At 35.1% G+C, this 25,397-nt stretch overlaps 2 protein-coding genes and 1 non-coding gene across 6 annotated transcripts; 2 read left to right on the top strand and 1 right to left on the bottom strand.

Annotated features, from left to right (window-relative positions):
- Positions 1-101: 101 nt before the first annotated feature.
- dhrs12 (dehydrogenase/reductase (SDR family) member 12) lies at positions 102-6,193 on the bottom strand. Of its 4 annotated transcripts, XM_067409150.1 has the most exons (11): positions 6,056-6,193; positions 5,795-5,928; positions 5,486-5,568; positions 5,316-5,408; positions 4,464-4,545; positions 4,158-4,219; positions 3,245-3,349; positions 2,127-2,217; positions 1,891-2,028; positions 1,054-1,214; positions 102-472 (listed from the first exon to the last, which is right to left on the bottom strand). In XM_067409150.1, the coding sequence occupies exons 1-10, from the start codon at positions 6,109-6,111 to the stop codon at positions 1,102-1,104; spliced, it is 957 nt and encodes a 318-aa protein (XP_067265251.1). In that variant the 5' UTR covers positions 6,112-6,193; the 3' UTR covers positions 102-472; positions 1,054-1,101. The 4 variants fall into 4 exon arrangements, 3 of the variants coding, with proteins under 3 accessions (XP_067265251.1, XP_067265250.1, XP_067265252.1); XM_067409149.1 differs by having other exon boundaries at positions 105-1,214; XR_010897108.1 differs by lacking the exons at positions 102-472; positions 1,054-1,214 and adding an exon at positions 2,784-2,890 and having other exon boundaries at positions 1,983-2,028.
- Positions 6,194-7,114: 921 nt separating this feature from the next.
- Positions 7,115-7,226, top strand: trnal-caa (transfer RNA leucine (anticodon CAA)). The gene is made up of 2 exons: positions 7,115-7,152; positions 7,181-7,226. It is a non-coding gene; the product is annotated as a tRNA-Leu (tRNA).
- A 2,536-nt stretch (positions 7,227-9,762) lies between these two features.
- On the top strand, positions 9,763-25,303 carry esyt3 (extended synaptotagmin-like protein 3). Its single transcript, XM_067409121.1, has 23 exons — positions 9,763-10,301; positions 11,217-11,258; positions 11,396-11,530; positions 11,648-11,724; positions 11,860-11,929; positions 12,752-12,841; positions 12,952-13,007; positions 15,216-15,336; positions 15,440-15,616; positions 15,700-15,782; positions 15,864-15,912; positions 16,007-16,096; positions 16,285-16,347; positions 16,468-16,527; positions 18,262-18,333; positions 18,442-18,528; positions 18,698-18,847; positions 21,850-22,256; positions 22,930-23,028; positions 23,125-23,256; positions 23,343-23,448; positions 23,568-23,617; positions 24,709-25,303. The coding sequence occupies exons 1-23, from the start codon at positions 9,981-9,983 to the stop codon at positions 24,746-24,748; spliced, it is 2,577 nt and encodes an 858-aa protein (XP_067265222.1). The 5' UTR covers positions 9,763-9,980; the 3' UTR covers positions 24,749-25,303.
- Positions 25,304-25,397: the final 94 nt, after the last annotated feature.

The raw sequence follows: 25,397 nt of genomic DNA, 5'->3' as shown, positions 1-25,397 counted from the left end.
TCCCCTAAAAGATTTAGACAGAGATTCGTTGTTTTTATATTTTATTAAAAATCATGTCAATAGCCACAAATTGACATAAAAATACAATATTTTTTAGTTAATAATTATGTAGTTAATTGTAAACTCATTTGTAAGTGTGCATAAGGGGAAAAACAGACCTCTGTAATATTTGCTTATATGTTCATCTTCACTTTTATTTGTTTAATTTGATATTTGTTTCCACAGTCATTATTTTCATAATAGTATGAGTACAGGTTATGGGTAGTGTGGTATATCATGTTATCAGACAGCTGTTCATTTTTGATGTCAAGGCCGCAAGGCTAATTAGAAAATTACTTTTTTTTTATGGGTTTCATGGAACAGCAGTTTTAGATTTATGAATCAAATAATCTGCTGATGCAATGTCTGCAGTGTTGTCCAATCAAGCAAACAAACTCAAAACCTTGTGTTAGCTGTGCTCCTTATTCAGTACCTTAAAAAAAAAAAATTAACACTTTTCAATAAGGTTCATTAGTTAAACAATGTATTAACTAACATGAACTAGCCATGAGCAATACATTTGTTAGTGTATTTACTAATCTTCGTTAACATAAGTTAATGAAAATACAGTTGTTCTTTGTTCATGTTAGTTCACAGTGCATTAATGTTAACAAGATTTTAATAATGTATTAGTAAATTTTGAAATGAACATTAACAAAGATTAATGCTGTAGAAGTGCTAATGAACCTTATTGTAAAGTGTTACCAAAACATCTTTAACATTCATGTTTTTCATGTTTGAGGTATGACTGTGTGCAATATATGTAGAAAAACACATTTGAATAACGTTAACCACAGACGTCATTTTACATCAAGAAACTCAAACATTCCAAAAAGCAGAAGTGGGTGTATTAGTTACTTGCCTTGAACTAGTATAATAAAAAATAATTAGGAGTGTATTTGTTCAGAAGAATGGACCATAAGTTTGACATATTTCAAATATACATTTTAGCTCATTTTGGTTAATCTTTGTGGTATAGAAATCATGAGTTTCTCACATCTCTGCAATTCTCACCATTATTAAGAATGAATATCACAGTCTCTGTGAGGAATGATATGGCCATTAACACTTGAATTTCACAGCGAACTCCTCCAGTGTGCTCATCAGCTTCTGGTCTTCAGCTGGAGAAGACCTGGAGAAGGCCAGCGGTAGATGCGTAGAAACCGCTTTTCTGTCTGCAGATGAATCAGTGTGTGGAAGAGAGGTCAAAGTTCAGTTACACGTTAAAGAGACATTTAGTCTGCTATATATAGACATGTTCAAAAGCTGATGTGTACAGCAAACTAATGCACACTTTCTGCTAAACAGAAAGGGAAGTTGTTGGGGAAGTTACTTTTAAAAGTAATGCATTACAATATTGCGTTACTCCCTCAAAAGTAACTAACTGCCTTCCTTAGTTACTTTTTACAGTGAGATAAATAACAAAGTATATTTGTGTTATTTAACATATTTAAATACAGCAGGTTTGCATAATATCCTGAATTTGCTTTTCACTGTTTCAATTAATTTGAAGGAATACTGAATCTGTTTTGTGCAAGTGAGATGAGTAAATGCATGCTCACATTTAGTCTAGAATTGCAGTAACCATCATGTTTACACAGCGCACACAACGCCTCTGCACTTCACTCCAGATTTCTCTCAACACGGGGACAGGAAAGCTCTCAGTCAATACATTTTAAAAAGTAATCTGCTTAAAAAGTAAGTTGGATATTTTGTTGTAAATTTAAAAGTAATGCGTTACTTTGCTAGTTACTTGAAAAAAGTAATCCGATTATGTGACGCATGTTACATGTAATGCGTTACTCCCAACACTGCTGCTAAATGACAAATAATTTTATAAAGATGCTTGACCTTGGAAGAAGAGGCCACTGGGCTGTCTGCTGGCAGCATCTGATATGGCCAGCCACACCACTGTGTCAGCGCCCTGAGCTTCAGTACGGAGTTTATTCTTCATTTTTTCATAGAAATCTGGCATGGATGACCGTACCGCTGTGGATAGAACACAAATCATAGTGGCTGAGATTTCACAATACCTTTATCTTATAAGCAAGACATTTACTTGCAACTGATTTAAACACACTGCTCACCTGGGGTGTCTGCCCAGCCGGGGTGCATGGATGAGAAGTGGATTTCTTTGTGCTGAGCTGCCCATTGCTCTGTCATGATCACCTGTTGCCTCTGAGAAAGGCCAAAGTTTACACTAATCAACTCAAGTATTTTTACTGAAAACATAACACGGAAAAAACTCAGCAATAACATGAGGACAGTGATCCAGGTCACTGTAACAAAGGCAGAGTGGTGATGCTGCTGGAATATGTTGTCTTGTGCAACGATTATTTTTTAACAGCGATGGACTAGATTGGTAAGCCACTAAAAGTATGATGATTTTGTGGTCTATGGAAGTAATAATAAAAATAATAAAGTTAAAAAAATATATATATATTATATATATATATATATATATATATATATTATATATTAATATATATACACACACAGTGGCATGAAAAAGTATGTGAAACCCTTGCAGAATCTGTGAAAATGAGAATTATTTTAATAAAATAAGAGGGATAATAAAAAATGCATGTTATTTTTTGTTTAGTACTGTCCTGATTCCTGAGTAAGATATTTTACATAAAAGATGTTTGCATTTACTTCACAAGACAAAACAATAGCTGAATTTATTAAAATAACCCCATTCAAAAGTTTGTGAACCATTGATTCTCAATACTGTGTGTGGTTACCTGATGATCCACGACTGTTTTTATATTTTGTGATGGTTGTTCACGAGTCTCTTGTTTGTCCTGAACAGTTAAACTGAGCTCTGTTCTTCAGAAAAATCCTCCAGCTCCTGCAGATTCATCAGTTTTCAAGCATTTTTGCATATTTGAACCCTTTCCAGCAGTGACTGTAGGATTTTGAGATTTGTGTTTTCATACTGAGGACAACTGAGGGACTCAAACTCAACTATTAAAAAAGGTTCAAACAGTATTGAGAATCAATGGTTCTCAATACAAACAGTATTAAGAAATTTATATATATATATATATATATATATATATATATATATATATATATATATATATATATATATATATATATATATATATAATATATATACACATACACACACATATAAAGTGCAAGTTCCAGTGCAAAGTTTTTACTGAAGATTTATATTTGAGTTTATAATTTATAGCAGTACCTTGTTCTGTGCATAAGCCATAGTGCCGTCAAAAGAGTCTTTCTCAAACTGAAGGTCCTCCAGATTCAACTTCTGAACCAGCATACCACCAGATGACACAGTGATCTGTAATAAAACAAAAACAAAAATTAATAAAAAAATAATAATAAAATAAAACCAAAACAATAATGGTAACACTTTACAGTAAGGTTTCATTAGTTAACTACATGAACATGACTACGTTAACATGAATTAACAATGATACTTCTACAGCATTTATTAACCTGTTAGCATTTAACTGTACCACACATTGCACAATAGCATTCAAAAGAGACCTTAGGAATGCTAAGGGGTTAATCTTAGTTAATGTTAATCTTAGCATTTACTAATATATTGTTAAGAACAAAAGCTGTGAACTAACAAACATTTTTATTAACTAACATCAAAGGTTACTATATGCTGTAAAAAAAGATATTGCTCATTGTAAGTTTATGTTAGTTCATGCATTAACTAATGTTAACAAATGAGACCTTATTGTAAAGTGTTACCACAATGACAAAAAAAAAAAAATAAAATTAAAATGTAATACATGAAAATAATTAAATTTGAGGGGGGATTCTGTTTCTAGATTCATAAACTTGCCAATATTCACTAAAGTCATGGAACTTTTGTAACTACTAAAAAATAAAATAAAAAAATAATAAAAATAAACATATTTATCAATAATAATAATGACAATGGAAAAAAATAAGTTTTGGGGAAATTCTGTTGCCACATTCAACACATAGTTATCAACATGTCATATCTGGTGTGAGTGTAAATGTGTTTAGAAACACGGAGATAAATGGCAGCAATGTCTCAGTTTGAAAACAGCATGCGTTTATTACACCATTTATTAGGACTCAGAAGAACAGGTACTTTTCTTCACACTCACCACTCTGGGATTCTCTGACTTCTTCAGTGTGGGAATCAGTGCTGTCGTCAGTATATAAGTCCCTGTAAAAACAAACAGGATCAGTGAGCCACATAGTCACTTTTATCTCATCTTATCTCTAGATCTCAAGAGGTGACATAAAAACATTCTGTACCAGAAGGGATAGCCTCTGACCTTTGTAACTCAATATTATAAAATAGACAAAACTACAAAACTTAAGAGCTCATACTTTGTAGTCCATATCCGAGAAATCTTAAGATATGATCAATATCAGATCAGTAAAAAAACATGAATTAACTTTCCTACCAAGTGTGTTTGTCGCAAAGTTTTTCTCCAGACCATCCTCAGTCAGTTCTCTCTGATTGACCATGCAACCTGCATTATTGATCTATAAAATCACACGTGGAGACAGCATGAGAATGTACATGTTTTTGTTGTACACTAAAAAATGCATAGTTCAGACTAAGAGTTGTCATATGCTGTTGTTAGCACATTAAAATTGCAATATCCTTGTGCACAATAGCAGTGACTTTACCATGCACACAGCCTCTCGTGACTTGTTGCTTTAAAGGTGCTAAAGAGGATCTTTTCGTCGACTGAGAAACCAAACACTGTTAGTGAGTTTTTGAAATGAGCACATGCGTATAAGAATAACCCCCCTCCTTCACAGCTCATTTCGAGGGAACGCCTCCCAAAACTCGTGCACGAGTATTGGAACACGAGTGTTTACCACCGGCACTCGCTGTGTCGTGTTAGTGGATTCATTATGTCGGATTCACTGCAGGTAACTCATAATCTGCAGTTGTTACTACTGCCTCCTGACAAAAACATTGCATGCGGCGCCTGTAGAGTTTGGAAAGTTACTGGAGCGCGCAGCCGCGCTCGTCTTTCACAAGGAACGTAATGGCAGTGATTGACAAGCCAGAGGGCCAATCGTTTACACGATGATCGCGTAAACGATTGGCTGATGTTTTAAAGGCCCTACCTCGTGCACAGATGATGTATAGTAATATTATTCCTTTCAGTGCACCTAATAAATAGTCTTTTATCAGTTAGTAAAGACAGTTTCAAGTAATATTGCAAAAATGTACAAAAAACAAAACATCCTCTTTAGCACCTTTAACTTGTTAATATGTCCTAAACCTTGAATACATTTACCAAAGCATGTAGATTGTGTTTCTGAGAGAATCCATTGGCAAACTCCCACACTCTCCTGGGGCTGGACATGTCAACTAGGTGAATATGGACATTCTGAAAGCACATGAGACAAACTCAGGCCAGAATTCATTTCAGAAGCATGTTAAATCATTTTAAAGCATAACATTTACCTCATTTTTACTTTGCTCAACGATCTCTTTTCTTGCCTCCTCCGCACGATCTTTATTTCTGCACACCAGATGTACTGTCCCACCTGAAGAAAAACAAGTTCGTTTGAAAGAACTTTGAATCGCTGTGGTTTTTAGTAGCACTACACATTATTTGCCAGTAGGAGTCACTGTTGTGCCCTTTTTTGTTGGTTAAACTTGAACCGTCCCATTGTCATAACAAAGCTGATAGAGTCACAAGATCTTCTCAGTTGATCTGTTATCAAGGGTAGAATATAATGGCAGTAGTCTATATTCTGTTTTTGTTCTCACCTCTCTTTGCGATTTCGCAGGCGGTGGCTTTACCGATGCCGCTGTTCGCTCCGGTGATGATAAACGAGCGGCCGCTCACACTCACCTCCAGATCCGCCGCGCTGAAGCGCCTTTCTGCTGCCTCATAACCGCCCCTGATCACAGAGTAAACTAGACTTTACCTTGAGCACTGCAGAAACTATCAATGCTGAAATTAGGTCTATGACTTGTCAAAGTGTTGTGCAAGTTGAGACGAAAATAGACAGACTAATGATGACTTACTTCGTATATTCCTGTAGACCCTTCAGGAACCAAACTGTGTTTCGGTAGAAAGACATCGGTACGATTTTGACTTGTTTCCTCTAGAAAGCGGTGTCATAACATACGAGACACGAGCACGCTGGTAATCAGAGCCACGCCCCTGTGGCGTTTAATAACAGATCACATGTTGAATGTGTTGTAATAAGCATGGTTGCCAATTCCGCGTTTTTCCAACGCAATATCAAACTGTTGCTGCGGGTTTGACATTGCATAAATTATATTTGCCTAAAAATGCTTGTAAATATTTCATATTCTACCAGTGATGAAACTGTTCTATTTTGAGTTTTTTTAGGGAGGGACACTGGGGAGTCTTTGAACTCTGTGTGCTGAAAACAAAATGTGTTAATGATTAGTACTAGGCTACTATATAGTGATTTTCAAGTTGAAGTTGTGTGCATTACAGTGACTGTAAAATATGAATTTAGGTATGGAGTGGCATGTTTTCAGTTTTTATATTTGGGCTAGGGTCATTGGGCTAGTTTTGACTTTTGAGTTATTTTTAATTGGCCATTGGGCTGTTTTATTATTATTATTGAGATAACAGTAGGGAATACAAACACATTTGAATCTGTAAACCAATAAAATCAAAATTTTGCATCTTATATCACAAATTAATCATGTTCCTTTTCAACAGTTTAGATGTTGGGCTGGTTTTGTTACGCAGACGTGGCAACCATGGTTGAATGCGCGGTTACACGACGCATGCGCAGATTCCTTTGCGAATCCGCTTCTTCATAAAACGATAAACTCGTTCTTTGTTCAATGAAAACGTTGGTTTTGTGCACTTATTTGAAATAGTTTTATAAATGATAAACATAAATTATTAGATTCAGGTTTCACCACATACTGGCGTCGTGTTTTTAGGCAAAGTCGAGTGTATCAACCTATAGCCTACTAAGTGTACCTAAAAGTGCACTGGTGCGCAACTCTCTCTTACATCTTTTCAGAAAACGTGAATAGTTTTCATAAAATAGCATAGTTTACCTCGTATAGCGGCGTATTTACGACTGCTTTTCAGTTGTCAGGATGGCCGAGTGGTCTAAGGCGCCAGACTCAAGGTTCATACCTTCCCTATAAACATGGGTCTTCTGGTCTCCGAATGGAGGCGTGGGTTCGAATCCCACTTCTGACAGAACATTTTTTCATTATGATTAAAACCGGGATTCCTCCATTAAAACGTATTTAAAATTCATTTACATAGTTAAAATGAATGCAAGTAAACATTCAGAGGAAATGCAAAATTAATGTGTGGTTTAAACTATAACATTTACTAAAAATATTAACATTATACTTTTTTGTCATGCTCTGTCATGTGCTACAATTTTCATGTGATACAAATTTTAAGTGGCCTTTCTGTATAATTCTTTCATCAATTTTGAGAAAAATGCTATGTTAAATAATGAGTACCAGAGGTGTAAAGAGTACCTGAAAACCATACTTGAGTGAAAGTACAGATACCTTACAGCGAAAATTACTCCATTACAAGTTACCAATTCCAGTACGACTTGTGTTGATTTTAACAGTAAGTATTTTACTCATGCTTAATGCCAGCAAAAGGATGCACTACTCCTCGACACCTGAGAGACATGCCAGTGAAAATAAGGAACAGTTGATTTGTAAGATGAGAAATCATGTTTATTTCTATAATCAAAATAAAACTGAACACCTCAATATTGCAATAAATCAAGGTCGACACAACAGCCTCTTAAACATCTACAAACTCTTAAATCTCAGTTGAGCTCAAGTGCTCAAAAAGTCCATAAATAAACCAAAATCCATCAAAAGGATCTTGTCAGTATAGCAGATAAATAGAATAATGTTAAGTAAAATTAAAGTCAAAGTCTACTTGCACTGGATGTGCTGGTTTCGACCTCATCACTGGCAGCATGACCTTATCTCATAAATCAAACATCTGCAATTCATGATGCACTCACATTCATGTAAAGTAGCCTTGTTGACAAGTTTGAGTGAGTAAAGGCAAAATGCACAAGATATAGTACCTTCAATGACCTTAGATGCTGATATCGCTTCTTTATAGCAGTAAAAAACTGCTGCAGAAAAAGTTAGGCGCCATGCAAAATGTGTAATTGCATTACTCATTACATATGTATTGGAGTAAAAAGTACATTTACTTGCTCATAAATGTAGTCAAGCAGTGAATCTCAACCTTTGTTGAGTAATGGACCCCCATCATATTTAGAACTGTCCTTAAGGACCCCAGAATAATATTGGCTCATTAGTATCATTAATGTCTTTGTGACATCCAAATGCAATCAAGTATAATTTACTACTATACGTTGGTTGACTTGTCCAATATTCAGTCATAATCAGTTATATTATACATATTATCTCCTTCTGTTATGGGAACATGTCAAAATATATTAATATTCATATATTTTATAAGGACCCCCTGGCATTACGTCAAGGAGGGACCCCTGGTTGAGAAACACTGAAGTAGAGAGTAAAAATTGCCAATATCTTTGATACTCAGTACAACTACAAAGTAGCCAAAAAGATACTTAAGTACAGTAACAAATTATATTTACTCAAATACTTTACACCTCTGATGAGTACAATTACTCAAATACACCTCCACTTCCAGTTCAGGGCAAACTATTATCAGTATCACTAAAGCTTATCAGTATAATGATGCTCTTGTATTGGACTGCAGTGGCTTTGAAGCTCCTCAAGATGGCACAAGACAAACAAGGTTAAATTTGTACAAACTTCATAGTAGTTGAGTTCTTGGAAAAAAAGAGGAAATCGCATGAAAATTAATGCACAACTTAAAGATTAATTAATAATTACTCTCAAATTCTTTAAAACGTTTTTTATTAGGGGCAATTTTTTTTTTAATCTTGAAAATTCAATGTTTCACGTAGGCTAGTAAATATTTCATATATTTTTAAAAGGGTAACACTTTACATAAGGTCCCATTAGTTAGTTAATGCATTAATTCACTAACAATGACTGTTTTAGGGTATTAAATTAATGAAAATGCAGCTATAGTTCATGTTAACTCAGGTCCAACTTTTGATTTTATTTATTTATTTATTAAAAGAAAAGATATTAGTAAAGGCTGAAATTAACTTTAATATTGTTAGTTTATGATAACTAACTAAAATTAACAAATGTTACCATTGAAACATCCACCATTACCAAATTCTTCAAAATCATTGTTTTCTTAAATGTTTGGTGTGAGAATAATGACAGCAATATTCTTTGCTAAAGACAAATAAATAAAGTGTATATGAAACTTTAAAATGATTTTTTTTTAAGAAATTAAAGAGACAATAAAAAGTTTAAAAATCTGTAATTTAAACGAATGTTTATTCTTCTTCATTTTTTATTGTTGTCGTTAATTTCTTAATCACGTTTCTTTAAAATAGTGGTTCATCTAAGTAAACAAAACAATCCCTCCGCAATAGGCCTAAATCTCGGCCGCGCACTCTTCATCAGCTACTAATGATGTTGTCTTCATACTTCCACGAACAGAATTTCGTTTTAGTTTGGTGGCAGATCCTGTCTGTCAACTTACTACATGAAAGAGATTGTACTTTTTCCCATACACAGAAAAGGGTGGAATTTAGGCGTGTCTACGTAGAGGCCATACCAGGTAAAAACCCCAATGGATGGGAAACACGGAAGTTCACAAAAACTGCCAGAGAGCCTCCACAATCACAGTTGGAGATGGACTACCTGTGACGATGCTGAGCGCGTCTCGGTAAATGTTTTGTTTACAGTCTCGATCTGATGGTTGGATTTGATCGCAAGCATCCTGTAAACCAACAGCGATCGATCGACAGGAGATGCGTCTCTGATGTCAATATAGACGCTCTTACTTCAACTTCAGACGTTTAAATACTAGTCAGTCTCCATAGTCACAATGAGTGCCGCAGTCACTGAGGGTCGAGAGCCCTCCACCTCTGCTGGAAATCCCGAGGGACTCAGCGTAAAGGATGTCAGTCAGATGATCATGGAGTTCCTGATGTTCATGATGAGAGCGATTGTCCTGTGCTATCCCGTGTATCTGACCGGCTCGCTTGGACTCAGCATCAGCTGGATTCTTCTGAGTATGCTCATGTGGACAATGTGGAAAAACAACCGCAGGTGGAAAGATCAGAGGATCGATACAGCCATTGGCTTTTTGGAAAACGAGAAGGACGTGATCAGCACTGAACTCAAGGCCATGAACATGCCAGCTTGGGTGGGTGGTCTTCTTGCCATTGATCTGGAACAATACTAGTTTAAGTGCAGTGTGCAAAATGTAAATTTGTGAGTTGATTGGGAAAATACTGTTTTTGTGTATTAGACTATTGCTTAGTTTCCAAACAATACTAGATGGTATTGAACTGTCAGAGGTGTGGCTTCTTGTTGTGTTGCTTTGGGAACATTACACACAAAGGTGTCAGCTTGAGTTGTTTAATTAAAATACCCAGCCCTTCATACCTTAAAACAAGAAACTGACACACCCTTTAATATGGTACCAAAGCTGAACGAAATCTATAAAATGGGTTATGGTGTAAGACCGTTTTATTGGACTTGTAAAGTTTCAAATGACAGTTTCCAGGTTTTATATTAGCTACAATTACTCCAATCTAATCTTAAAGGGTAGTTCACCTAAAAATGAAAAAGGAAAAGTAGACGTGAGGCTGTCAGATATCAGAAGAATATTAGTGACTACATAAATTAGTTATGACAAAATTTTTTACTTTGCGGTTAACTATTCCTATCCTATGTAACAAAAGTAGTCGGCATGTCTCAGGTTGTCAGGCTGATCTCTAAAATAACAAGAGTGAAATAACACACCTGATCTTTGCTGTTGATTTTGATTTAACAGATTACAAGTCACAGATCTCCATGATGATACCATAAATAAAATTAAAAATGCCTGTCTGAAGATCTGAAAACCTGTGGTGTTTTGTGTTTAAGTAACCCATCTGAACATCGTAAACTGCTTCATGAATATTGCTTCTTTTACAAGAAAAAATATTTCAGAGGCAAAAAACTTGATCTAATTCAAATTTCATGTTTAAGCAACTTTTGATCTTGAAACTGGTGGAACAACATTTTGTTGTGAAATGTTTAACTATATTGTGTTCCTTATTCTTTGCCCTGATAGATTGACTTTGCAGATGTTGAGAAAGCTGCTTGGATGAACAAGGTAAGATTTTTTCCTCAGAAGTTAATTTGCCCTATTTTTGCAAACCTCTTTTTCATAAATTTGTTTGCCTGTGCGATTGTACTATTTCAATATTCCTGCCTTAAATGCGTGTCTTTAAATGTGCTTGTTTGTTGTAGATTCTTCAGCAGGCATGGCCATTCTTTGGCATGTACATGGAGAAGCTTCTCATTGAAAACATTCAGCCGGCCGTAAGAACGTCCAACACCCATCTGAAGACCTTCACTTTTACTAAAGTTCACATGGGGCAGAAGGTATAATTCCACAACCTGAGGCTTTGTGCCCTTAATTGGGAATAGAGTGTAATACCCCACTACTATAACTATTTCAGCAATCATTATAGAGTTTACAAGGGTGTATTTGCATTTCAGGCTCCAACTATTACAGGGGTAAGAGTGTACACACATGAGCTGGAAACAAGAGAGGTCATCCTTGACCTCAACATTGTGTAAGCTATGACAGGAAATGTCATTTTGATGCTATATTATCATGCTAACCCACATATGACTGCTATAATGTGTGGTTTTACTCCCATCACTTCCTGAAATGTTTTAAGACACTCTTTTTCTTTCATCTACTGCAGTTACGAGGCTGATGTGGACATTGATGCAGATGTTAAACCAGCCATCAAAGTAGGAGTCAAAGGGTTTCAGGTTAGTGAAGGAATGTAATGAATGTCAAAACTGCTTGAATTTAATAATAGTAGATGGTATTTTCTTCCGTTGATTTTCAAATGTTGACTTTTAAGTCAGACGAGGTCACATTTGTGATAAAGACAGTCAGATTAGATTTTTTTTTTTTTTTTTTTTTTTTTGTAATTAATTTTTTAACAAGAAGTCTCTAATTCTCACCAAGGGTGCATTTATTTGATTAAAAAATACAGTAAAACAGTAATATTGTGAAATATTATTACAATATAAATTAAGTTTTCTTTTTTTTACTATAATTTAAAGTGTAATTTATTCTTATGACGGCAAAGCTGAATTTTCAGTGTCACATGATCCTTCAGAAATCATTCTAAAATGCTGAATTGCTGCTCAAGAAACATTTCTTATCATTATCAATGTTGAAAACACTTATGCTACTTAATATTTTTGAGGAAACATTTTCACAGGATACTTTAAGGAATAGAAAGTTTAAATGAACAGCATTTATTTGAAACAGAAATGTATTGTAACATTATAAATGTCTTTACTGTCACTTTTGATCGATTGAATGCATCCTTGCTGAATAAAAGTATTAATTTCCTTTAAGAAGTCTTGCTGACCACAAACTTTGGAATAATAGTGTACATTTGTGAGTTATTTGTTTTTTTTAAATGCTTTTTAAGTTTATCTGTGTCCATGTGATTGTTTTGCATCATTTGAGAGTATTGACAGTAAATGTTCCAGCAAAGTCCCCACAGCACAAGTTAATGTAAAATAATATAAAAAAATGTCTAACAACTATGAATGTGTGTACATTTTTTCATTCAGCTTCAGGGGATGTTACGTGTAATTCTCGAGCCTCTGATTGGCCAGGCACCCCTTGTAGGTGGAGTCACCATGTTTTTCATTCGCCGACCCGTGAGTATGGACATTGCAAGCAATTGGCTTCAAAAAAGTTCAAAGTAAAAAATAACAAAAGTGTCATGAGTTCATCAGCAAAACATGAACATTTTAAATTACATTTCCAGGTTCTGCAAATCAATTGGACTGGAATGACTAACCTTTTAGATGGTCCAGGACTAAGGTAGTTCATAGATTTTAATAGTTTTGATTGTCATTCAATAATATGTATTTATGAAAATCTGTCAGAATAATAGGATTTTTTTTGTAGTTGACAGTTCTCAATACACATGCAATCTTGCAAGCATTAAAGTATTATTATTGCGTTATTTCATAACTTAAGCACGTTAAGTTGTGTTTTAAATTGTGTGTATACTTTGTTTTCAAGCAGTCAACCTTGTAATAAGCATAAGTCACAGTAAAGCTGGAGTGGCTAAACAAACGATGACAAAAACAAACAAACAGTAAACTAGCTGGCCACCCTACACTCATCTTCAAAACTGCTTCAGGACATGGAATGTTGTCATACGAGTTTATATATAGATGTCTGTGTATAGCATGAAAGCCTCCAGTACATGGAGGGATAATTAGGATTTAAAGGGATAGTTCACCCAAAAATGAAATTCTGTCATCATTTATTCACCTTCAAATTGCTCCAAATCTCTATGAATTTCTTTCTTCTGCTGAACACAAAAGAAGATATTTTGAAGAATATGAGTAACTAGGGATGCACCAAAATGAAAATTCTGGCCCTAAACCAAAGATTCTGGATGCACTTGGCCAAACCGAAAATGATTATTAAAAATTATTTATTTATAATTTTAAATTAGCTTTTTTTTTATAATTGTATTAATATTAGCCTTTTTAATGAAATTCATTCATTAATTTAATGATACTAAATTTACAAAATACAAGCCAATAAAATAAAATAACCACACTTTTATTAAAAGTAACACACTAAAATTGGAGAGAAAATATATTAATATTAAATATCAATATATTATTCTTTATTCAGTTCCATTCAACAGAATAAGATTGAACAGATTTATTGATTTTGACCAATTATCCAAACAATGGATAGTCCTAGAAAGCTATTATCATCAGAGCATGTGAGCAGAGCGTAGCGGAGAGCGGATCAGTGAACGAGACGGTAGCGTCATTTTACCAGTGTTGCCCAATATGTCTATACACAACATGTTACAGTATGGCTATTACAAACAGAAACAAGTATACTACTACATAGAAATTTCATGTCGGTGCATTATTTGAGCGGACTTGTTTTTCCGATGAGCATGAGCGGTACACGAGTGAAGCGTTGAGATGGTCCTCACTGCAGAACACAAGATCCAGTGGGCGGGGTTGGATCTAGACTTTACATATTCCTAAACCTACCTGTCTCCGCCCCCCTGGATCTAAACCTACCTATCTCCACCCTCTGGATCTAGATCCAACTCCTCCCACTTTACATATCCCTTAACCTACCCATCTCCACCCCCTGGATCTCATGTGTTTTGCAGCGATAACAGCTAGAGCGAACGTGAAACTTGAGTGCTGAGGCGGCATTCATTTTCGGCACATATTTTTGTCTTTCGGCTAAAAAACTAAAGTGTCATTTTTGGCCGATAATTTTCAGCTGCTGAAATTTCAGTGCCACATGGATAACCAAACAGACCAAAAAAATAAATAAATACTATGGAAGTCAATAGTGCCCATCAACTATTTGGTTACTGACATTCTTCAAAATATCTTCTTTTGTGTTCAGCAGAAGAAAAATTAATACAGGTTTGGAACAACTTGAGGGTGATTAAATGATGACAAAAGGATAGTTCACCCAAAAAAATTTACATTCTAAGTTGTCCTTTTTCCAATATGTTAGAAATAAGATTACTGCATACTTAACTGTGCTCTTTGTTCCTAGTTTGCCATAATTGTATATGAAGCGCATAACATGCTGTCTCAAAACACAATTTACTGTTATTAGAACAAATTGGAAAAACAAATTTTATTTCTGCTAACTCTTAACTCTTAATCTCTATAGCAATCAGAGATTTATCCATATATCCTGCAACTCAGGACAGATTTTACCTGGCTGTAAGACTCTTAAGGTGATGATACACAGGGCAACTTTTTGAGCAATGTTGCCAGGCAGTTCTGCTGAGTGATGTTGCTTGGGCATTTTTCCATTGAGAATGGGCAACAATTTCAATCTAAAGTATCCAAATAGAAATTTCTCGCCTGTTCTCAATGGGAAAGTGCCCAAGCAACTTTGCTCAAGAAATTTTAATAGTAATTGAGTAATCTAGGCACATTTAATTCCTTGATCTCAATAAACTGAAAAAACATGATATGTAGTCTTCCACCATCTAAATCTAAGACTCTCTTTACTCCTTAGTCAAATGTCAGAATCAGCCATTGTGGACATCATCGCCTCTCTCATGGTTCTGCCCAATCGGATGTGCATCCCTTTGATTGATCAAGTCAAGGTTGACCAAATGAAGTTTCCTCTTCCTCGAGTAAGACTGGCAGTGATTGGCTCCCATTACCAAATTCAGTCAAAAAGCATTTTGTGTTTGTTTTCAAACTGGAGAATAAGTTACACCTTGTGAACATCTTTAGGGTGTTGTACGGGTCCATGTTTTGGAGGCTCGGGATCTTGTAGCAAAGGACACGTACATGATGGGACTAGTAAAGGGCAAGTCAGATCCATATACTGTGCTGAGGGTCGGGAACAAGCAATTCAAAACAAAGACCATCAAAGAAACTTTGAATCCACGTTGGAATGAAGTTTATGAGGTAACTATGAGCAGTGAAATTAATATAAATAATTTCAGATGGGAAACAGGAAATGCAAAGAGATCTCATTAATGTTTCAATAGTTTGTCATTCATGAAGCTCCTGGACAGGAGTTGGAAGTGGAACTTTACGACGAAGACACAGACGCTGATGACTTTTTGGGCAGGTAATGATGATTATGCACAGATGCTCATTATTTTACACATTTTGTATGATTGATTGTGAGATGTTGGATTGTCTGCCACAGGTTCAGTTTGGATTGTGGAGATGTGAGAAAAGACAGAGAGATAGATGAGGTGAGGTTATCTGTAGTTCTCTGCACATAAATATACCATGATATAATCAAGCTTTTTTTGTTGTTGTTCACCAAGTTCTGTCTTTGATTTGCAGTGGTACACTCTGGAGGACATTGAGAGTGGTCAGATACATATGAAACTGCAGTGGTTTTCTTTGCACACAAACCCAGAACTACTGAAGGAGGTAAGCTTATATTTATTGCATTTATAATAGTTACCTTGTTGTATTACCTTGTTATATGTGCTGTGATTTAAGTGATTTTCTAACAAAATGTGTTTTATGTGAATATCTAAAGAATCAAACTGTGTATGGATCAGATTTAAGGTTCGTTTAATATGTTTTCTTCTAATTTGTTCATTTTCATCTTTCAGACTAGTGATGGGCTTGCTTGTGCCATGCTGGCAATATATCTAGATTGTGCCTCCAATCTGCCTGTGAGTATACTTGTACAATGAGAGCATTTCTAAAAGACTACCAGCCTATCATAACACAAACACAGCATATGAAAACAAGTGTTATTATGTGATATTTTTATCCAATTTCTTTGCCTTCAGAAAAACCAACGTGAATTCACCCATAATGAGAAGCATGGAAAACCACCCAAAGAGGCTCGGGTAAGAAATTGTTAACAGTCATTTCTTAGTTTATTAAAAAAAAAAGAAAAGAAAAAATCTTGCAACAGCAGTAATGGCTAATTACTTTCATCCACTATTGTCCCAGACATTATGTGGGAAGAATCTATCTTTAGGCTTCTCAGATTCAATCCAAGCACAGCTACATGGGTAAATCAACAAACTTTCCAGATAGGCTTAATGCAATAGTGAAAATCTTGTCATCATTTACTCATCCTTAAAAACCTGTATGTTGTTATTTCAGTGGAAGACAAATAGAGTTTAAAAATAAATAAATCTATGGTTCATAGTGACCAGCTCCAAAATGGTTCCATATATTACAACATAATAAACAAAATAAAAATACCAAAAGTAGTCTTCTGAAGCCAGATGACAGGCTTGTGTGAGGAAAAATCTGAAATGTAAATTTAAATTTAAATTTTGCCCTTCATGGCAGTGAGTAAATGATGACCATAAATTAACATTTTTGGTTGATCTGTTCTTTTAAGCCTTTCTGAAAAGTTTGTCTATTAGGTTTCCTCATGAACAAGGTGAAAAAAATGGTTTTTTTTGGGGTTTTTTTTTCTGTTGTTGGGTCAAAATGCTAGATGTCTAGGTATTTCACTCTTCCATCATTCCATCTCATGCATTTGGAATGCAGCCTTCTGCCAGCACTGAATAGAGAGCATTCCAGAGATTATATCATATCGTTTTAACTGAGCATGATAAAGTCAAGGCACAGGTTTTAGTTTCTGCTTCTCTGTAATTGTAACGACCTGTTCAGCTGGTTTTTATCAGTGGCTCAACTATGAAAATTATCACGTTAACCACATATACATCATGCAAATTAAAAGGTGAAACATTAGGAATTTTTCATAGTCTTTTTCATGGTGTCAGTATCATAATATCACCTCATTTTCAGTGGATCACAATTTTGTAGGTTTTTATATTGAGGGTACGTTTACAAAAAAAATACATAAAACTGGAAATGTTTTTTCTTTGTACAGATGACAATGTTGTCAAAACAATCCTCATTCACACGGATCCATGAAAACAAATTAAAAACGCTGTACACAAAATATGCATGCCGTCACCATTTTCACAGATTCACATTTTTGTAGTTTACACTGAGACATAGTATATAACTGTATCTTTTCCAAAAATTGCACTTCCCAAAACGCTGTTGTCATGTAAATGAACAACCAAAACGCATAAAAAGATTTCCGTTTTTAGTTAAAAACTGTGTTGTGTAAACGACCCCTTATGTAGTGGAGTGATCTGCTGGTCAGGACATAAAAATGAAAAAGCTTTCCTGCACACATTCTCTGAATTCTTTCTACAGTCAAAAATGAAAGCATTCTTTTGCAGCTGCCAGAACTGCTTTTGGCGTAATGTGGTTTTTGATGCACCACTACACTAGCTAAATCATCCATGAGTTGCATTTTAATTTTTTTTTTTGTTTGTTTCACTGAAAATTTTTTTGTTTTTGTTTTTTTTTCACTAATGTGCATAACAGTTTGAATATATCACTTGCAAGGATTGGTACAGTACCTGACATAAATGAAAATCTGTGTTAGATTTGTAAAAATCACAAACAACTGGAAAGTTCAACTAAGGAAAAGTCATGGGAATGTATTGATGGAAAAAGTTTGGGAACCATATCTAAGGGTTATTTGGAGGATACATTATAAAAATATCTACATCCTTATTTACAGATGTGTCCATTTTTAATTTCAGCTCACCAGAAGAACTAATGAACCCAACTCATATGTGGAGTTTTCCATTGATCAGCGAAGTCAAAAAAGCAAGGTATAACTTCTTTGGAATATAATTCTAATGCCATTCCCCTGTTTTCACTTTTTTAAGCATAGTGAATCAGATATTTAGAATCTGGAGTGTTTGTATTTGTTTTGACAGATTGTGTATGCCACAAAAGACCCGAGTTATGATGAATGCTTCACATTCTTTGTGCACAGTGTGAAAAACCAAGTGTTGAATGTTGAGGTAAACCAGGTCTTAAAATAATCAATTTTACAATATTAAAACAGACTGAATGATTCTTGTTCTTCCATTCAAAAGGCTTAATAAATATAGCAAAAATCAAGAATTTTTTGCATTATTATGTAATATATAGAAAACACATCTATCACACTCATTTACACTGTGGCCTCAGGTAAAGGAACATGACAAGAAATCCTCACTGGGCAAACTCACTCTGCCATTGGTCCGGCTGCTCAATGTTTCTGACATGACAATGGATCAGCGCTTTCAGCTCGAGCGCTCTGGAGCCAATAGCCAGATCAAGATGAAAGCTGTTCTCAGGGTGAGTGAGTGAACTAAAGCTGCTGTTTTGTTTTTTGTTTTTTTTCCTTCAGCACCAGGATTTAACAAACCCAAACACAGTACTAAAAGTAAAATAATAAAATAAAACTTAAAATGTAAATATTGAAATATATGATATTTATTATATTGGTTACACTTTACAATGTTGTTAAATATGTTAACATTACTTAAAAAATGTGGTATTATGAACTAATAATGAACTTTACAGCATTTAATCTAGGTCTAATCTAATCTAATATTAAATATGTCTAAATTACAGTTATATGAACTAACAATGATCAGTAGGTTGTATTTATTAATTATTATTAACCTAGATTCATAAATTATTTGAATTATTGTTCAGTGTTTGATCACAGTACCTAATGGATTCATTTGAACAAATTGAAGAACAAATTGAAAGTGTTACCATTATATTTATTTTTCAACAATTCCTACAATACCAATTGTGGTTAGCACAGACAATGTTTATCTTTGTTGCAAGTGAACCTGTATTGTCCATGTTGACATCTGCTTATCTTGACTAGCTTCTACCAAATAATAAATGACTTTTGCAGTTTGACTAAACACAGCCTTTGGCATCAACAACCTGAAATATGGGAGATTTTTTCCTCCAACATTTTAAAAGTTGATAAGCCTATTTATTTTGCTATCCTGCCATCCATAATCAGGATTTTGACTAACATCTAACCAGTTTAGAACCACTTAAGGACAGTTAAATCCTCTTAAAAGGATATTCCTCACAAAAATGAAAATTTACTCACCCTCATGCCATCCCAGATGTATATGACTTTCTTTCTTTAGATGAACGCAAATAGATTTTTGGAAAAAAATAATCCATCTCGGTGAGTGTTTATAATGGAAGTGAATAGGCCCCTCAAAGTTGATGCATCAAAAACCACACAAAATGAACCTGGAGGTAATCCATACATCTCCAGTTGATGTGTCATCTTAAATGAAATGATAGGCATGTGTGAGAAAACAAACTATTATTTAAAAAAAATTTAAACTAGAAACCATTGCTTCAGCCAACAGTCATACATGTGTTCACTTGATGTAAATGTCAATAAATGTAAATGCGTTGTGAAACTCGCATCACGTCTTGTCATGTTTGTTTTGCGTGGTTTTTGAAATGTCAACTTTGAGGGGCCTATCCACTTGCTGTATATGGAATCAAAGAGAATAATTATTTTTCTAAAAATCTACCTGTTTGTCTGAAGAAAGAAAGCCATATACAATGAACGGCATTAGGGTGAGTAAATGATGAGTATCCCTCTACCGAAAGGATTTGTTGGAAAAAATAGTTCTATTATACAAACCCGATTCCAAAAAAGTTGGGACACTGTATAAATTGTGAATAAAAAAGGAATTCAATAATTTACAAATCTCTATAAACTTATATTTTATTCACAATAGAATATAGATAACATATTAAATGTTGAAAGTGAGACATTTTGAAATGTCATGCCAAATATTGACTCATTTTGGATTTCATGAGAGCTACACATTCCAAAAAAGTTGGGACAGGTAGCAATAAGAGGCTGGAAAAGTTAAATGTACATATAAGGAACAGCTGGAGGACCAATTTGCAACTTATTACATCAATTGGCAACTTGATTGGGTATAAAAAGAGCCTCTCAGAGTGGCAGTGTCTCTCAGAAGTCAAGATGGGCAGAGCATCACCAATTCCCCCAATGCTGCGCCGAAAAATAGTGGAGCAATATCAGAAAGGAGTTTCTCAGAGAAAAATTGCAAAGAGTTTGAAGTTATCATCATCTACAGTGCATAATATCATCCAAAGATTCAGAGAATCTGGAACAATCTCTGTGTGTAAGGGTCAAGGCCGGAAAACCATACTGGATGCCCGTGATCTTCGGGGCCTTAGACGGCACTGCATCACATTCAGGAATGCTACTGTAATGGAAATCACAACATGGGCTCAGGAATACTTCCAGAAAACATTGTTGGTGAACACAATCCACCGTGCCATTCGCCATTGCTGGCTAAAACTCTATAGGTCAAAAAAGAAGCCATATCTAAACATGATCCAGAAGTGCAGGCATTTTCTCTGGGCAAGGCTCATAAAAAATTGACTTTGGCAAAGTGGAAAACTGTTCTGTTGTCAGACAAATCAGAATTTGAAGTTCTTTTTGGAAAACTGGGACGCCATGTCATCCGGACTAAAGAGGACAAGGACAACCCAAGTTATTATCAGGGCTCAGTTCAGAAGCCTGTATCTCTGATGGTATGGGGTTGCATGAGTGCGTGTGGCATGGGCAGCTTACACATCTGGAAAGGCACCATCAATGCTGAAAGGTATATCCAAGTTCTAGAACAACATATGCTCCCATCCAGACGTCATCTCTTTCAGGGAAGACCTTGCATTTTCCAACATGCCAGACAATATGCTGCATCAATTACAACATCATGGCTGCGTAGAAGAAGGATCCGGGTATCTTTCACCCATAGAAAACATTTGGCACATCATAAAGAGGAAGATGCGACAAAGAAGACCTAAGACAGTTGAGCAACTAGAAACCTGTATTAGACAAGAATGGGACAACATTCCTATTCCTAAACTTGAACATCTTGTCTCCTCAGTCCCCAGACGTTTGCAGACTGTTATAAAAAGAAGAGGGGATGCCACACAGTGGTAAACATGGCCTTGTCCCAACATTCTTGAGATGTGTTGATGCCATTAAATTTAAAATCAACTTATTTTTCCCTTAAAATGATACATTTTCTCAGTTTAAACATTTGATATGTCATCGATGCTGTATTCTGAATAAAATATTGAAATTTGAAGCTTCCACATCATTGCATTCTGTTTTTATTCACAATTTGTACAGTGTCCCAACTTTTTTGGAATCGGGTTTGTATAAATATATGTTCTATTGTATATTAAGACATAAATTACTAAAATAATGACTATAATATTTGCTGGTAAATGTTTAACAATGACTTCACAACTGTCGCTTCATTTAGATTCTTACATTGGAGAAACGGGAACCAAAGGTTGTCACTCCACCAGCTCAGGATCAGACAAAACCCTTATCATCTCAAACTCGCCCTGAGCCTCAAACTCCAGCTCCAACTCCAGTTCCAGCTCAACCTGTACAGAGCAACCAGAAGGAAAAATTGCCCGTTTCATCTTTTCCACTCTCCAGAACAGAGACTGTTCCTGCCCCTATTGCATCTTCAGACATCTCCTCTAATGACCTCCAAGCAGAGTATCCCCCCTACCGACGGAGCACTTTCGTGGGCACAGAGGCACTGCGTTCGACCCCTTCCACCCCCAGTCAAATGCGTCGCTACGATTCCCACAGCCTGTTGTCAGATAACTCAATAGCTTCTTCTCGCTTTGATCTAACAGACAGCGTCCCTTATCCAGAGTATGTACAATATATAATGCATTACATTTATTTACTTTTTATTCGTATATATTTATTTATTTATAATGTGCTTAATACGGTACAGATTGTTTAAAAGCAGCTTCACAATAAAATAACAGTGTGTATGTTGCAAAGTTCTTTAGTTATAAAGCGAAATTAGTTTAAGTATAAAGCAGCACTATAGAAAACAATAATGTCTTTATTCAACTCAAGTCAGTTCATTGTAAAAGGATAGTTCACCCAAAAATGAAAATTCTGTCATTTACTCACCCTCAGGTTGTTCCAAACCTGTATGAATTTCTTTCTTCTGCTAAACACAAAGGAAGATATTTGGAAGAATGTTTGTAACCAAACAGATCTCGCCTCCCATTGACTGCCATAGTATTTATTTTTTATACTATGGAAGTAAATCTGTTTGGTTACTGACATTCTTCCAAATATCTGCCTTTATGTTCAGCAGAAGAAAGAAATTCAGACAGGTTTGGAACTACTTGAGGGTGAGTAAATGACAGAATTTTCATTTTGGGTGAACTATCCCTTTAATCAAATTATGAAACAAGCTTATTTCATCAATAGTGTTGTTATTTAGCTCAAGTCAGTTCAGTTCAATAACTGACAAATGTCCTATAAAAATCTTCAGATTTCACCAATGAGTTTATATGTTAATTTCAAGGGCCATCTTGAATCACCAGGGCAGCTTTGGGCAGATCCAACTCACATTGCGTTATGCCACCTTAAGGAAGCGGCTCATCGTGATGGTCAACAGTTGCAAGTGAGATGCCTGTCTCTTTTTTATATACCTTGTAATTATTTTACCACACAGCTGAAAGAATCATAAAAATGATTATATTTTTTCATGGCTTCTTAGGGATCTGTTCTCCTGCAGCGAGAGCGGCTCTGATACTTACGTCCGCATGTATCTGCTGCCTGATCAGACGTGGAAACACCGTAAGCGCACTCCAGTTAAAAAGAAGACTGTGAACCCTATCTTCAATGAGATGTTAGAGCCATTTTTCACTTCCTGAAACCAACTATTTTCATTGTTTGAAATGTTTTAAAGATCTCTAAAATAACTCTTCATCTCAGATTTGAGTTCACCGTGTCACCGGAGGAAGCAAGAAACAGAAAGTTGGACGTTGCAGTAAAAAACAATAAAATGCTTCACAAAAGAGAGCGAAAGGAGATTGGAATGGTAAGTGGATAAAGAATGTGGATTGACATGAATATATATGAGGCAGCTACAGACTAAACTTAGATAAAAAAACATTTTCTAATTATTGGGATGTTAACATTACATTTTTTCCCCAAAAGGTTCTGATTGATATGTCTGAAATAGATCTGGCCAAAGGCTCCACAGAATGGTAAGGACAGTAAATGTGAACTACATTTGTTGTGGCATTAACCTTTATTTCACAGCTGAGGATTTTTTTAATAATATGGTTTAAAGGTGCCCTAGAATCAAAAATTGAATTTATATTTGCATAGTTAAATAACAAGAGTTCAGTACTTGGAAATGACATACATTTAGTTTCAAACCCCATTGCTTCCTTCTTCTTATATAAATCTCATTTGTTAAAAAGACTTCCGGAAAACACGCGGATCTCAACATAACACAGACTGTTACGTAACAGTCAGGATCATTAATATGTATGACCCCAATATTTGCATATATGCCAGCCCATGTTCAAGGCATTAGACAAGGAAAGGCAGTATTCACGTCTGGATCAGCAAGAACAACAGCGAAAAATGGCAGATGGGGCAATAATAACTGACATGATCCATGATAACATGATATTTTTAGTGATATTTGTAAATTGTCTTTCTAAATGTTTCGTTAGCATGTTGCTAATGTACTGTTAAATGTGGTTAAAGTTACCATCATTTCTTACTGTATTCACGGAGACAAGAGAGCCGTCGCTATTTTCATTTTTAAACATGTGCAGTCTGTATAATTCATAAACACAACTTCATTCTTTATAAATCTCTCCAACAGTGTAGAATTAGCCGTTAGCCACAGAGCATAGCCTCAAACTCATTCAGAATCAAACGTAAACATCAAAATGAATACTTTACTCACATAATTCGAAGCATGCATACAGCATGCATGACGAACATCTTGTAAAGATCCATTTGAAGGATCACATCCTGTGTGAACTTTGTAAATGCACTGTAATATAGTCGAGAGCTCGTGTGGCAGGGAGCAGGCCATTTAAAGGGGCGGTGCTGCCAAAATCAGTGTATAGTTAATGATGCCCCAAAATAGGCAGTTAAAAAAATTAATAAAAAAAAATCTATAGGTTATTTTGAGCTGAAACTTCACAGACACATTCAGGAGACACCATAGACTTATATTACATCTTGTGAAAAAGCATTCTTGGGCACCTTTAAGTAAGTGTATACAGATGGTGTGTGCGTCTATGTGTTTATTTACTTTTTCTCTCCGAACAAACAGGTATGAACTCACTCTTCCCGGGCTAAAGAAGACAAACTAGCAAAACTGAGGTCAACTACACACAAAATAATGGGGCAAATTTATTTTTTCTTATTTTATTTTGTACCTATTACTGAGAGCTACCCAGATGAGACAGACTAATGACTTTGACACTGACTTTTAAGATGATAGGAATATAATTCCTAATTCTGCACAATAGTTCCTCTTCATTGCTCATGTTGACTGCATGCCACACTGTAGGATCCAATTTCATACTTTTTCCACCATCTATTTTTACATTCATACATTGAATTTTATGCATTTGCAGTCTTTTTTGTGTGTGTGTGTGTGTGTGTGTGTGTGTGTGTGAGATACAGTGAATCTTATCATGACAGGTTGTGTGGTTTTTGGTCTTTTTCTATTTTTCTGTTAAGTCTTCAAAACAGGTTTATTCGTTATTTTTGTGTTTTTTTATTTATAATTTTAAAATATATATGTATGAACTCATGGAATGGTAGCAAAACCGCTTAAATTCCTAAATATATAGACAGATATGACTTTAAAACTTAAAGCATGAAGTATTATTTTCAGTTGTTACAATGGAATTCAAAATTCCATTCCAAATATCTTTACTTTCTGCACACAGAGGAAATATAAATATATTAATTTATTTTTATATTTGTAACTAAGATGTAGAAAAGCAAACATAC

This window comes from Chanodichthys erythropterus, chromosome 14 (assembly GCF_024489055.1).
Source record: "Chanodichthys erythropterus isolate Z2021 chromosome 14, ASM2448905v1, whole genome shotgun sequence".
Lineage (NCBI taxonomy): Eukaryota > Metazoa > Chordata > Actinopteri > Cypriniformes > Xenocyprididae > Chanodichthys > Chanodichthys erythropterus.
The sequence above is the reverse complement of the archived record's forward strand: the minus strand, read 5'-3'. Positions and strand labels throughout refer to the sequence as shown.

What these genes read in the sequence shown, in the direction of transcription:
- esyt3 (XM_067409121.1), top strand. Translation starts at nt 9,981, where the DNA reads ATGAGTGCCGCAGTCACTGAGGGTCGAGAGCCCTCCACCTCTGCTGGA. An exon ending in AAGCTGCTTGGATGAACAAG is followed by an intron (nt 11,259 to 11,395) that starts GTAAGATTTTTT and finishes TGTTTGTTGTAG; the next exon opens with ATTCTTCAGCAGGCATGGCC. An exon ending in AGATGAAAGCTGTTCTCAGG is followed by an intron (nt 18,848 to 21,849) that starts GTGAGTGAGTGA and finishes CGCTTCATTTAG; the next exon opens with ATTCTTACATTGGAGAAACG.
- dhrs12 (XM_067409150.1), bottom strand. Translation starts at nt 6,111, where the DNA reads ATGTCTTTCTACCGAAACACAGTTTGGTTCCTGAAGGGTCTACAGGAA. An exon ending in GGTCTACAGGAATATACGAA is followed by an intron (nt 5,929 to 6,055) that starts GTAAGTCATCAT and finishes CTCTGTGATCAG; the next exon opens with GGGCGGTTATGAGGCAGCAG. An exon ending in CAGTGGCCTCTTCTTCCAAG is followed by an intron (nt 1,215 to 1,890) that starts GTCAAGCATCTT and finishes ATTCATCTGCAG; the next exon opens with ACAGAAAAGCGGTTTCTACG.